This window comes from Cibotium barometz, chromosome 60, assembly GCF_041138505.1.
Source record: "Cibotium barometz isolate CiBa-2024 chromosome 60, ASM4113850v1, whole genome shotgun sequence".
In the NCBI taxonomy this organism is placed as follows: Eukaryota; Viridiplantae; Streptophyta; class Polypodiopsida; order Cyatheales; family Cibotiaceae; genus Cibotium; species Cibotium barometz.
This window is the reverse complement of record NC_141105.1, coordinates 31,130,859-31,145,277: the sequence shown is the minus strand read 5'-3', so window position 1 is coordinate 31,145,277 and position 14,419 is coordinate 31,130,859. Positions and strand designations below refer to the sequence as shown.

General features: G+C 41.6%; 1 protein-coding gene across 1 annotated transcript; it reads left to right on the top strand.

Moving 5' to 3' along the window:
- The first annotated feature begins 509 nt into the window (after positions 1-509).
- Positions 510-1,574, top strand: LOC147605232 (BURP domain-containing protein 12-like). The gene has a single exon (XM_086794302.1). The coding sequence runs from the start codon at positions 510-512 to the stop codon at positions 1,572-1,574; it is 1,065 nt and encodes a 354-aa protein (XP_086650428.1).
- The last annotated feature ends 12,845 nt before the right edge of the window (positions 1,575-14,419 follow it).

Genomic DNA, 14,419 nt, shown 5'->3' with positions numbered 1-14,419 from the left:
CATAGGACTTTCCTGGATTTTGATTTTGTGGAGCGTAGTCACTGCATAGATTATGTCTTTTGCGTGGGAGCCCCATTTGCATTGTTAGAGTGGGCGAGTACAATTAATCCCCACTACCCCCTAGTGGAACTCGTCAGTCGCCGCGGACCACTTTTACGGGGCTTATCCCAGTAACTCAAGTGTCGCCTAAAATTGATCCAATAGGTGCTACAGACAAGAGGCGACTCCTTTCTCTCTCTTCTGATGCACGCGACTGCTTTTGGCTCATCTCTGGGGCTGGACAGCAGACATAGAGGAGTACAATTAATCCCCACTACCCCCTGGTGAGGTTACTTTCTACTAGGCTTATCCCAGTAACTCGAGTGGGAGTGGAATTCGAGTCCCACCACCCCCTGGCTACACGATAAAGACCATGTGCTTCTCCGGAGTCCGAGCTATAAGATTGAGGCCATCGTTCACCAGCTTCTCACCTGCATCCATCACTTATACTGCACTGCACCTGCACTATAATGGCTTCCCCAGCGCTTGTAGTAGCATCATATAATACTCGCATTCTGCTTGCTGCAGTTCTGCTGATCATGATATTGAAGATGGAGGGGAGCCAGGGGGCTCATGATCTTCCCTCTGCATCTGCAGTAGACTATTGGGAGAAGATCTTACCTAATGTTCCTCTACCTGCGCAGCTGCGCAAGATAGTATCGCCCTTGGACTCCTCCACAGCGTTGATCACCCACTACAAGGACATGATTTCATCAGGCCGAGTAGTGCAGCCGGGCAATGTCCAGCAGTCCGCAGAATTTCGACACGTCCTCCCAAGGTGCAATGTCCAATCAGGCTTCCGCTATCCTGTGTATGAGACCGACGCCCATGGGCAGCAGAAATTGATGCAGAGCCAAGGTAACTTCTTCAGAGAAAGTGATCTTGTACAGGGCGCCCATCTGGTACTAAGAGACCAAAAGGATAGAGCGCCCACCACCTCCCTTCTGCCTCGGCAGCTAGTGGAGCTGTTCCAGCCTCTAAACACCCATCTCCTGCAGGCGGCTTTCAATATCCCATCTTCCTCTTTGCTTGGAAAAGAGAGCATGTATACGTCGCAGCTGTGCAACACGCATGCACAAGAGCTTCTTCCTGGAGAAGAAGCCTTCTGTGCGCTCTCCTTGGAGGATCTCGCAGACCAGCTTAAAGCCAAGGTTCTCGACAAGTCGCACGGTAGCTCACTGCGACTTCTACCGGTCTCTAGCGGCAGCTCCGCCTCCGTGCCGGCCAAGCTTCTGAAGGTGGAGCTGCAAGCGGAGGCGGCACAGCCCTATCTGTCGTGCCACGCCCAGACATACCCGTTCGCGGTGCATTTCTGCCACCATGTCCCCAATACTCGCATCTACAGCGCCAATCTCCAGTCCACGCAAGCAGCCGATAATGAGCTCATCCACGTGGTCGCCATCTGCCACATGGAAACCAGTGATTGGAGTCCCCTCCACGTGGCCTTTGTGGACCTGCACTCCACCCCAGGGCGCACAGAAGCCTGCCACTGGACCCATGAGAACGGTCTCATCTTTGTCCCCACTAAGAACTAGATTAAAGCTCAGCTCAGCTCCTCTCTAATGTGAGGTGGGATTTCTATCCGAAGGGACTTGGTGCCTTGAGGGTATGCTAGCCCGCCGTGAATAGTTTGTCTCTATATGGGGAGGAGGTGCAAGGAGAGGCAATGCACGGACCCATGGTAGGCACTTTAGGAACGCACTCACGCACCGAGTAGGCACATTAGGCCTTCCCGGGTGCGGGAGAGGTTCCGTGGGTGCCGAGTGCCCCGGGGGTTGCCCTTCCCGCCTTGACGGTGATCGGGCCGAGACCATCGGCCCGTCGAACGCGTCGAGCGCGTTTTCCTTACAGATCTCACCGATCACTTGCGTTCGTGTCCACGCGCGAGACGCGCTCGCCGGTCCGCCAGTCCACCGATTTTCCATCGTTTTTGGTCCCGGCTCCACGTTCGGCCCGATCACCGTCAAGGCAGGGAGGACAACCCCCGGGGCACTTGGCACCCACGGAACCTCTCCCGCACCCGGGAAGGCCTAACGTGCCTACCCGGTGCGTGAGTGCGTTCCTAAGGTGCCTACCATGGGTCCGTGCTTTGCCTCTCCTTACACCTCAACATATAGAAGCAAACTATTCGGGGCGGGCTAGCATACCCTCAAGGCACCAAGACCCTTCGGATAGAAATCCCACCTCACATCTTATATCCTTCCACCCTACCGCCGTAAGGGACGGAAGTTATGTTTACTTTATGAAAGTAAAGTTGTTAATCAATGTGTCCTTATATACATTATATTAATACTAAATAAACGTTTTCAGATAATCGAACCTCATGGACTATTATATGTCATGCTTGATAGAGAGAGAAGTGAGAGCGTGGATCCTGTAAAATTTTCATAAGTAAAATATACCTTCTTTTTGGAACAATAGTAAATATATTATTAGCTAGAAATCCAAATATACCATTAAGTCATTTACATCAAAAATTTCACACTTCAATTCTCTATTTTTCACACTTCACTTTATTTAAGAGATCACAAAGCAATGATGATCTCTCCTCCTCCAACAGAAAGCTAGACTGCTCCCAAGAAATCTGGTAGCCCACCATAATACAAGCCTCCATCATTGCCTCGGTGATGCACCCCCTTGGGGAGTAAAATGTACCCTAATCTACAAATTGTTTTCAAACTTGAAAAAAAAAACCTTTATATGAATAAATATTGAAGAGATTTGATATTAAAAATGTCATTCTACAGAACTCAGAACTCGCATGATATATATTCAAAAATGCAAGCCTCCTTCATTGCCTGATTGGTGCACCCCCTGGAGGAGTAAAATGTACCCTTTTGCTGTACAAATCTGCCAATTTTTTTCAAAATTGTTTAAAGAAAAACTTTATGTGAATAAAATATTGAAGAGATTTGATATTAAAAATGTCATTCTATAAAACTCACATGATATATATCCACACTCGTAAATCCGTGCAGACACGACCGGCACAAACCTTTTTCGCCAAGCACAGCAACTTCGTTTTAGGCTGATGTTGCTGGTGAGTGATTTGTGATGCTAGTGCGACAATCATCTCTTCCTCCCTTTTAAGCTAAAACTAGATAGACGTTCATTCCCCTTAAATATAAATCCTAAACCCTTCCCCTTAAATATAAATCCTAAACCCTAAAGCACAGCAGCTTCGTTTTAGACTGATGTTGCTGGTGAGTGATTTGTGATGCTAGTGCGACAATCGTCTCTTCCTCCCTTTTAAGCTAAAACTAGATAGACGTTCGTTCCCCTTAAATATAAATCCTAAACCCTTCCCCTTAAATATAAATCCTAAACCCTAAAGCACAACAGCTTCATTTTAGGCTGATGTTGCTGGTGAGTGATTTGTGATGCTAGTGCGACAATCATCTCTTCCTCCATTTTAAGCTAAAACTAGATAGAGGTTCGTTCCCCTTAAATATAAATCCTAAACCCTAAAGCCTTGTCTATCTCTATATGGGATAAACCCTAAAGCCTTGTCTATCTCTAGATGGGATAAATCACCTCGTCGGGTGGGCATGATACTACTCCATTATCTTTGAGAGGCCATAGACATTTTCCCTTCTCCTCCCTTTTTGGGCAGGCATGTCCTTTTTTCTTCTAGCAGCCATTACCCTCCCCCCCCTCTTCCTCTGAGCCCGTGTGATCCATCTAGTGCGACAATCATCTCTTCCTCCCTTTTAAGCTAAAACTAGATAGAGGTTCGTTCCCCTTAAATATAAATCCTAATCCCTAAAGCCTTGTCTATCTCTATATGGGATAAATCACCTCGTCGGGTGGGCATGATACTACTCCATTATCTTTGAGAGGCCAGACATTTTCCCTTCTCCTCCCTTTTTGGGCAGGCATGTCCTTTTTTCTTCTAGGAGCCATTACCCTCATTACCCTCCCCCCCCTCTTCCTCTGAGCCCGTGTGATCCATCATCACCACCATCTCCACCTCCTTCAAGGACTCACATAAGGCCTCTCCCTCTTCTGCCGAGGAGGCGTTGCCGAGGAGGCGTCCATCTCGTCGCTGGAGTCACATGATATATATATATATATATATCCACACATAGTTTTTCGTAAATCTCTGCAAACACGATCGTCATAAACCTTCTTCGCCAAGCTTCTCTACATTCCTTTTAAGCTAACGTTAAAAAGACGCTGCTTCCCCTTAATTATAAATCCTGAACCCTAAAGCCTTATCTATCTCTATATGGGATAAATCGCCTCGTCGCGGGTGGGCATGATACTACTCCATTATCTTTGAGAGGCCATAGACATTTTCCCCTCTCCTCCCTTTTTGGGCAGGCATGACCTTTCTTCTAGCGGCCATTACCCTCCCCCCCTTCCTCTGAGCTCGCGTGATCCATCACCACCACCATCTCCACCTCCTTCAAGCACTCACATAAGGCTTCTCCCTCTTCTGCCGACGAGGCGTCCATCACGTTGCTTGAGCCAGTTTGAAGCACGTTTTTGTGCTGATGCTATTGCCCGTAGATATTTTGATGACATCAACCTTTGCTCACAGTCACAATTGATAGATGCTTTGAACAGTCATCCTCTCATGGAATAGTGTACGGCAACGACCCTGATTTGGAGCCCAAGATCCAGGAGGGACCGTAGCATGAACCGCTCATATAGCTCACTCTCCAGGAGGAGTTGTAGAGATGCTTTGGCAGCCCGGTGCACACTGACGGCGATCGTCTCTAGTGCAGACATGATAAGTATGCTCGCATGTTGTCCATTCGTAAGTTCTACTTTTCAAACAGGGTCTATTAGTAGGCGGCAGCATTTGGATGCTGAAGGTGGATAGGATCTATGGGCTAGTAGTTGGCGTGCACCTCGTTTCACATACATATTAGATCCTAGGATAAGGGAGGAGATAGGGCAATATTGGGAGAAGAATTGCCTTGCTTTATCTTCAGATTACAAGAGAGCATTGCGTCATAGGGTTGGTAGAGGGGAGTACATATCTCATGGTGCACGTATCCTTGAGATGACCTAGACTCAATTATTCTTTAGGTTTCGAGAGGTGTGAGATCCCATTGCCCCCTCTGTGCACTGGATTCCCGGATGGTAGCAGCGGAAGTAGCTTCCTCTTGCGTGGAGCAGGGTTTCTCACTCGAGGCCTCGCCCACGAATGTCCGGGCACGAGACTAAGTTAGTGGTCATTCCGAAAATCAAAACCGAGAAAATTTTCCATGCCCGGAAAGCGGGGACGATTCCACCATTTTGAATTTCTTAATGAATTTTTCTAACAACATCAAGACTGATCTAACCTTCATGACAGAAGAGAAACTATAATAGACCTAACTTGAAAGAATCAACGCTTTTTTCCTAATTGAATTAGGCATAGCCGCTATTCATTTGAAACATCTTCAGGTTAATATTTAACTATTCGAGTTCTAAGCGTAATCTTATTAATCAATTTTATTATTAAAACTCTACTGATTCTAGTCTACCCATGGGTTACCAAACCACTCGAATAGTAGAACTGGACAAGTACTCATCCACCCATAATTGAAAGCCTTTCTTAACTTTTGCTTTAGAATACAGATACTCACACACTCCTCTTTAAACTTTAATCTATAAAACAATCCATTGACAAAAAATTACTGGGTACAGATGTCACAACTCAAAATTTTCATTCAATCCTTGTTTCTCACAAAACAGTATCATTATGGACTCTCCGTTGAGACCAACAGGTCAGCAACGAGATCCAGTAACAGATTACAATAAGTTTCTCGTCATCATACATATATATCTTCCACAACATACGCATGGGTGTCCTCGGCACCGCGAGCCCGTGCATCTCTTGGTCAGAACCTGCCAAGATCCTCCTTAGGTGTCCGGGCACTTCACTTAGAGACCTCTTCATCGGCCCTCGCCCATCGTACCGAAAGCACACCATTTTATACCATACCCAGGCTGGTCAAGACCTAGGCAGGTTTTTAATACGTGAGCCGTCCTTTGAACACTCCCCGTCAACTGTTGCAACCGAACTGCCCTTAGAACACACATATACCAAATGCTCCCTCTAGCATTCTGGCGTAAGACAGTCCTTTAAGAAAACAGGGTTTCTATGCAAGTTTTCAGTTTTGATTTTCTTTTGAATACAATGAGTATATCTTAATTTCGTATCCCAAGACTTCTAGATCACAGGTCTCGATTCCCAAGCAGAATTCCTCGAATTCTGAATTCTTGATCCTCAGATCAAAATCAAAGGTCTCAACTTAGTTTCAGATTCGGTGAATGATTTGAGTGTAGATTACTGAACTAGTCACATCGTCTATTCTTGAAACTGACGAAGGAGTTATGTCTTGGTCATAGTTTGATTCAGGGTTTGAGTTTGGAAAGGTTCTCCCTGATCTATCTTTCTCGAAGGTAATAATTCAATTACTACTTCACTGAATTCAAAACTAAACACGAATTCCTATGAGGAATAAATTAGTCATTTATCTAAAATTTCGACTTCGATAGTTTGTCTAAATTTTCTCATTACTATCCTAGAGAATATGAAACAGTAAAATTTTCTTTCACAGAGTATTTACTTAATTCCATGGGATTTAAACAATGATTAAAGAGAACTCTTATTTTGATATAAAAATTCTGTATGTGCATCTATTCATGTATAAAAATCCATTTTGATGAAAGTAACACTTTTATAATAAAAATATTCTTTTATGCATCTATTTATGCATAAAAATCAATAATGATGAAAGTAACACTTTTAAAAAAAAATTCTTTTATGCATCATTTTATGCATAAAAATCAATAATGATGAAAGTAACACTTTTATAATAAAAACTATTCTTTTATGCATAAAAATCTATAATGATAAAAGTAACACTTTTATAATAAAAATATTCTTTTATGCATCTATTTATGCATAAAAATCAATATTGATGAAAGTAACACTTTTATAATTAAAAAAATATTCTTTTATGCATCTATTTATACATAAAAATCCATAATGATGAAAGTAACACTTTTATAATAAAAAATATTCTTTTATGCATCTATTTATGTATTAAATCAATATTGATGAAAGTAACACTTTTATAATTGAAAAATATTCTTTTATGCATCTATTTATGCATAAAAATGAATAATGATGAAAGTAACACTTTTATAATAAAAATTAACCAATATGCATCTTTCTATGCAGAGAATTTATATCTAATGCAAATAACACTTTTAGAATAATTATATTTCTACTATGCATTTTTCTATGCATAGAATGAAAATGATACTTTTAGAATACACATACGATAGGGATTATTCTTTTAGAATAATAAAAGATGAAACTTATTTCACAAAATTTTAGAAAATTTTGCCAAAACCTCCTTGTATGGCTGACCATTTTTTAATTTTTCTTATCTTAAAATTACTTAAAAATTATCCCCAAATGGTTTTAAGCACTCTAAACTAATCAATTTTCACTTTTAAAAAAGAAACAATATGAAAAGTTTAATTCCAACTATTAGATCACTTAACTAGGATAAAGAAGGGCTGATTTTAAGAATGAGAGAGGGGGAAAGCCTTTCCATCAAGGCATAGCATCAGATTATCATTTCAAACAATACGAAAATTAGAAAACCATCAAAAGAATAAAAAAAAATATAAGATTTCTAACTTACATGAATTCTGGGAGCTATCCTTTGGCTTGATGGTTTGAGGGATCTACTCTTGTTTGCAACAAGAGTGGCCACCAAATCTTTAGAAGAGGGAATGGTCAAAAACTAGTGAATTATTAAGAAATTCACAGTTCTTCGCTCTTGGGAGGAGTAGAGTAACAGTGCATAAAACACTATTAAGCTTCAACAAAGGGAGAGGCTTCTATTTATAGGAAAAAGTGAGCTCCTAACCAAGCAGACTAATTCTAGAATTTTTCAGATCAGTTTAGTCAATTTTTGACCATTTTTAGATCAGTTTAGACTTGAATTAGGAGAGAGGAGAGATGAAATATCTCAATTTTTGATAATTTAAAACTCCACCACACATGTGAAATAGGCGCCTCCTTCATGAGGGGAAAATTCCCATTGTGAGGTGTCAAAAATCCATTTTTTTAGTATTTCCTTTGGTCCTTAGTCCACTCTTCATCTTATGTGAGTATTTACTTATTTTTGGGGGGATTTTCTTTCATTCTTCTATTTATCTTCTCCACACATTTGGATGAATCTGATTGGCCCCTCAAAACCTTAATTTAAAATTTTCAAAAAATCTGGACCCCTAGGATAAGGCCTCTTGAACAGATTATACTTGATTTCTAATGCACCTTCTTTTGAACTTTTGTTTCAGGGGAACTTATTTTAATAAGCAAAGATATTTTCCATCCAAAAATATTCAAAATCTGAATAACCTCTCTCTAGAACATTTTCAGGTAGAAACAAGATCTTTTATATTTCTGAAGAGGGATTTGATTACAGGGGAAGATGCTGGACATCTTGAGAGGCTGGGGAGGAATCTTACATTCTCTCCCACTTGAAAAACGCGAGATGTCCTCATCTCGCAAACTGGGGGTAATCCCGCAACAGTCCGGCTTCTTTCTCCCAGGTGACATCTTCAAAAGGATAGAACTTCCATTTGACCAATAATTCTCTCTCAGAATTCTATTCCTGAGAACCTTTTCTCGAACATCAAGGATTTCTTCAGGTTGGAGTTTCATTTGCCCTTGGGTTAAAGAAGTTAAGATTTCATCATCCAGCACATGATTCGGGCTTGGTACATACTTTTTAAGAAGGCTGACATGAAATACATTATGTACTTTGAGATGAGGAGGCAAAAGAAGCTTGTAGACTAAGTCAGCTACTTTCTTTGTAATCAGATATGGCCCACAATATCTGGGGGATAACTTCTTGTACTTCCCAAGAGATAGAGAACTTCTTTTGGGGCGTACTCGAATGAAGACCATATCTGCTTCTTCGAATTCTCTGTCTATCCTCTTCTTATCTGCATACTGCTTCTGTCTATCCTGGGCAGCTTTTATATCTTTGCAAATTGACTGCATCTGCTACTTCATGTCGTCAAGCATCTGTGTAGACATCTCAATCCTAATCAATGGGTCGGACCAAGTTAATGGAGTTAAGCAATCTTGTCCATACAGAGCTTTGAAAGGGCTCATCCCAATACTTCGGTGATAAGAAGCATTGTAGGCGAACTCGACTAGGTGCAGATACCTTAGCCACTTCTTGGGTTCCCTGCCATAGCATGACCGGAGTATATCTTCGATTACTTGGTTTACCCTTTCTGTTTGACCATCGGTTTCAGGGTGGTAAGCTGTGCTGAGATCCAAGAATGTTCCTACTGCTTCAAAAAATGCAGTCCAGAATCTTGACGTGAATTTGGGATCTCGATCACTTACTATTCTTCTGGGTAGGCCATGCAATCTGAAGATTTACTTAAGGAACACTCTGACCACATCCACTGTAGTGTAGGTTTCTTTTACTGGAATCAGATGGGCAACTTTCGTTAGTCTATCAACTACCATGAAGATGGAGTTTGTAACCTGATTGCACTGAAGGTAATCCAGTAATAAAATCCATACTGATACATTCCCACTTCATCTGGGGGATGTCTAATGGATGTAATGTCTCAGGCATTTTTACTCTCTCAACCTTGACTTTCTGACAGGTCAGACATTGACGTACATGATTAAGCACATCCTTTTTTAGACCAGGCCAAAATAAGCTTTTCTTCACAGACATGTAGGTTTTGATGAATCCTGGATGTCCTACAATAAGGCTGTCATGGGCTTCATTCAGAATTTGACCCTTAGTTCCCTCATCATTAGGAATGCATAGCCTGCGATTATAATACATAATTCCATCATCCAGGCTGTACCCTTGAACTCGGTTCAACTCCTGTGGAGTTTTGCTTTCCTGCATAAGTAGGGTAGCAATAGGGCCAAAGAATCTATCTTGCATGATCTTCTCTCTTGCTTCAATAATCAAATGTTTTGACACTACAGTAATTGCAAGCAAGGAGGCTTTTCTACTAAGGGCATCTACTACCACATTTTCTTTGCATGGGCGGTACTTGATTTCAAAATCAAATTCCTATAGGGTCTGCATCCACCTTCTCTGGTGCATGTTGAGATCCTTCTTCTGAGTGAAGATCCACTTTAAGCTCTGCTGATCTGTCATCAAAGTGAATCTTTGTAGGTAATGTCTCCACAACTTCAAGAAATATACTACTGAAAGTAGTTCCAGGTCATGGACCTGCATGAGTGCACCTCCCAGGGCAAGACCACTGGCATTAGTTTACTACCTCAAAGAGTAGAGAGAAATTTGGCAGCTTTAGAACGGGATTGGTTACCAAGGCGGTCTTCAGCTTATCAAAAGCACTCTAGCACCTGGCAGACCATTGAAATGGGATATTCTTCTTAAGAAGATTTGTCAGGGGGAAGCTATGAGAGCATACTTTGGTATGAAAATTCTATACCAACCAATCAATCCCAAGAATCCTGTGATTCTTTCACTGTCTTGGGTTTAGGCCAATCTATGACTGCTTCGACTTTTGCGGAATCTGGAGAAATTCCATCTTTTAATACTACCAGAAAGCCCAAGTATTCAACATAGTCGGTAGAGAAAGTGCATTTGCTCTTTTTTGCAAAGAGTTGGTGCTTCCTTAGAATCTCAAGAACTTTTTTGACATGATCTTCATGGTTAGCTGCATTCTTTGAGTAAATCAGAATATTATCAAAGAAAACAAGAACAAAATCATCTAAGTATTCTCTGAGAATGTCCTGCATTAAGCGATTGAATGTAGCTGGGACATTTGTCAATCCAAACGGCATGACAGTGAATTCATAATGCCAATACCGAGTATTGATGGTGGCTGTCTTCGGGATATCTTACTCATTAATCCTGATCTGATAATACCCTGATTTGGGATCTATCTTTGGGAAGATCTGCGCTCCACTTAGCCTGTCCAGAAGCTCATCAATTCTGGGGATAGGATACTTATTCTTAACTGTCAGCTGATTAAGACCTCTATAGTCCACACAGAGTCTTAGCGTTCCATCTTTCTTTTTTTGAAAGAGAACTAGCGCACCCCAAGGTGAAACACTGGGTCTTACAAACCCTTGTTCCAACAGGCTATCTAAGCTGTTCCTTGAGTTTGATGGATTCAGGAACTAGAATTTTGTATGTGCACAAGGCTACTGGCTGAGCTCCGCGGGGGTCAATTCTATCATATGATCTACTTCGTGATTTGGGGGCATCTCTGTTAGCTCTGCTGGGAATAACTCATCATAATCACTTAACTATTCAGGTTCTTTAGTTTTTAACTTTGAGTCTATCAGATTCATTCACTGCTTCTTTCTAAGTCTTTTTAGTAACTTAGAAGCCTTTACTAGCTGCAGACTTGGGGATCCTAAATTTTCGGTTCCTTGAACCTTGTTTCCGTGAAGGTCACTAAAGGAAATGGTTCCATTATAACACTGAATGTCAGCTTGATTTTTATGGAGCCAATCCATTCCAAGGATCCCGTCAAAAACTCCCAAAGGTATAACTCTGAACTGACAGTCAGTTAAATTTACATCTAAATTGAATTGAATACGATCTGTCTCAAGGTGAGTGAAAATCTTCCCACTTGCCAATTCAACTTGCATAGGTTTCCCTGATTTCTGATCAGAGACTAGCTTATGCAAGCATCCAGGGGAAATGAAAGAATGAGTACTGCCTGAATCAATCAAAAGCTTAAAAGGCTTACCCTGATACTCAGCTGGAGTATGAAGGAGAATTAGTGATTTGGCCCTTGGTTTTCAATTGCAGCATAAATCTGTCCTCTTTCCTCTTCCACTACTTCTGCAATTGTGATTGCTCTGGCTGCTGCAGTAGTCTGAGGCAGAACTCTTTCTCTTTGGTTGTCCCAGTTCTGGGAAGGAGTTCTGAGGCTACTCTGGACAGAGGGAGATGGCTGAGCTGGAGTTCTCCTGGGATTTCCCTGATTTGGGTGAGATGGACCTTGATTTGACTGAAGGGGTTGGTCTTTGCACTCTCAGTCCTTGACTTCCCTGTCCCCTTGACATGGCAGGATTCGGGCAGTCTTTCAGCTGGTGACCAAAACCCTGGCATCCAAAACACCGGCTCTCACTTCTGAGTTCATCCCTCTGGATCCTTGAAATAGGGAGGACTCCTGAGAAAGTGTTCTGGGGGAAGGGTCTTCCTTTACTTCTGAATCTTCCCGCATCTTGATTCTGAATTGGGCCTTGTTGCCTCTTTGGGGGAGGAAAGTCTGAAGTACTTCTCGGGGTTTGGAATCTTTTAAAATTAGAGGGTGCAGGCTTTAGCGGGACCTTAACAACAAAGGCTTTGGCAAAGTCCTTTGCCATTCTTACTGCTTCGGCCATTGAGACAGGTTTTGCATTCTTCACTAAGGTGTCCAATGGCTCGTTCATTCCTCGAATGAACCTGGCCACCATTAGTTGCTCCTCATCCAATTGAGGAGAATATTTGAGGAGAAGGGCAAAAGCTTGATGGTACTCTTCAATTGTTCAGCTATCCTGCTTTAGTTCCAAGAACTCATTCATTTTAGTTTCAAGGAAGCCCGGAGGACAAAACCTCTTTCTGAGGTAAGCTTTAAGATCGGTCCAGGTATGGGTATTCCGGTCGAGATGGTTAGTCTCGCACTGATTCCTCCAAGCGACCCTGGCCGTTTCCACAATCTTTAACCTGGCGAGAGCCATCTTGCTTCTCTCATTGTAGCCAGTTACATCAAAGTATTCCTTCATTTCGTCAATCCACTTTTCCACTACTTCACCTAGCTATTTCCCTTCACCCTTGAAGGGACCAGGCTGGGATCCGTGCAGGGCTTTTTGAACATCTGAATCTAACTCTTTGTTTCATCGGTTAGAGGATTCGATTGCCTTGCACGGGCCGCGCGCCTCATGATTCTGACAAAACGAGATTTTTGTCAACTTAACTTTGACAACATATTTATGATTATTTAATTTTTACGATTTATTCTTTAAACTGATAATTATTTCATCATACTTCATGAAACAAGATTTACCATATTCACAATCATGAAAAATAATTTGGAATTTTTTTGCAAAACATCATTTATTATCAAAAGTTTTCGATATATACGTAGAGCATCACGGCTCCCCAAAGTCACCATCTCAATTGTATACGCATAAAGAAGCGAAATTGCAAAGGAGACATGCGATGGTACACATGATTCATTACAGAAAGAGGTGCTGTAATTCTATCTCTAGGGATAAAGCAGCTAAGAAGCCTAAAAACTCGGCATGAAGTTCTGAAGTTCCTGGGTGAATGATCAAAGAGTTGTACATGCTGAACAAGTCCTAGCCTTATCAGAATCATGGCTAAGGAAATATTTTGCCTAAGCCTCTAACACTGACTGTTAATACATCGTCCTACATAAAACCACATATACGGATGTCGCTCAAGAGGATCAGGAAAGTAAAGACTCTCAAAATGCCGCGCGAGTCTCACTCTGCTCACTCAGGACGTAGCAGAGTTGATGAGGTGCTCAAATGCAAAGGCTATCATATCCTAATTCTGGGAGAGTTCAGGAATGCCAGATAGATTCGGGGTATCCATCTATAAAATCCAATTCAATTTATGAGTTTTCAATTTTTGAAGTTCCTTCAACATAATATTAACAAGCGAAAACATTATTTCCCTGATTTACTTTAAAATTTTTAAGTAATTTTTGCTGCTGTTACATAAATTTACAATAGCGCTCTGATACCAGCTGTGAGATCCCACTGCCCCCTCTGCGCACCGGATTCCCGGATGATGGTAGCAGCGGAAGTAGCTTCCTCTTGCGCGGGGCAGGGTTTCTCACTCGGGGCCTCGCCCCAGGAATGTCTGGGCACGAGACTAAGCTGGTGGTCATTCCGAAAATCAAAATCGGGAAAATTTTCCATGCCCGAAAAGCGGGGACGATTTCACCATTTTAAATTTCTTAACGATTTTTTCTAACGAAGTCAAGACTGATCTAACCATTTGAATAAACCAGATAGAAGGGAAACTATAACAGACTTAACTTGAAGGAATCAATGCTTTTTTTCTAATTGAATTAGGCATAGCCATTGATCTATTCATTTGAGAAGTCTTCAGGTTAATATTTAACTATTCGAGTTCTAAGCGTAATCTTATTAATCAATTTTATTATTAAAACTCTATTGATTTCAGCCTAACCCCATCCGGCCCATGGGTTAGCCACTGCCCAACCACTGGAATAGTAGAACCGGACAAGTACTCACCCACCCATAATTGAAAGCTTTTCTTAACTTTTGTTTTAGAATATAGATACTCACACACTCCTCTTTAAACTTTAATCTATAAAACAATCCATTGACAAACAATTTCTGGGTATAGATGTCACAACT

Coding starts and splice junctions, on each gene's coding strand:
- LOC147605232 (XM_086794302.1), top strand. CDS start 510: ATGGCTTCCCCAGCGCTTGTAGTAGCATCATATAATACTCGCATTCTG.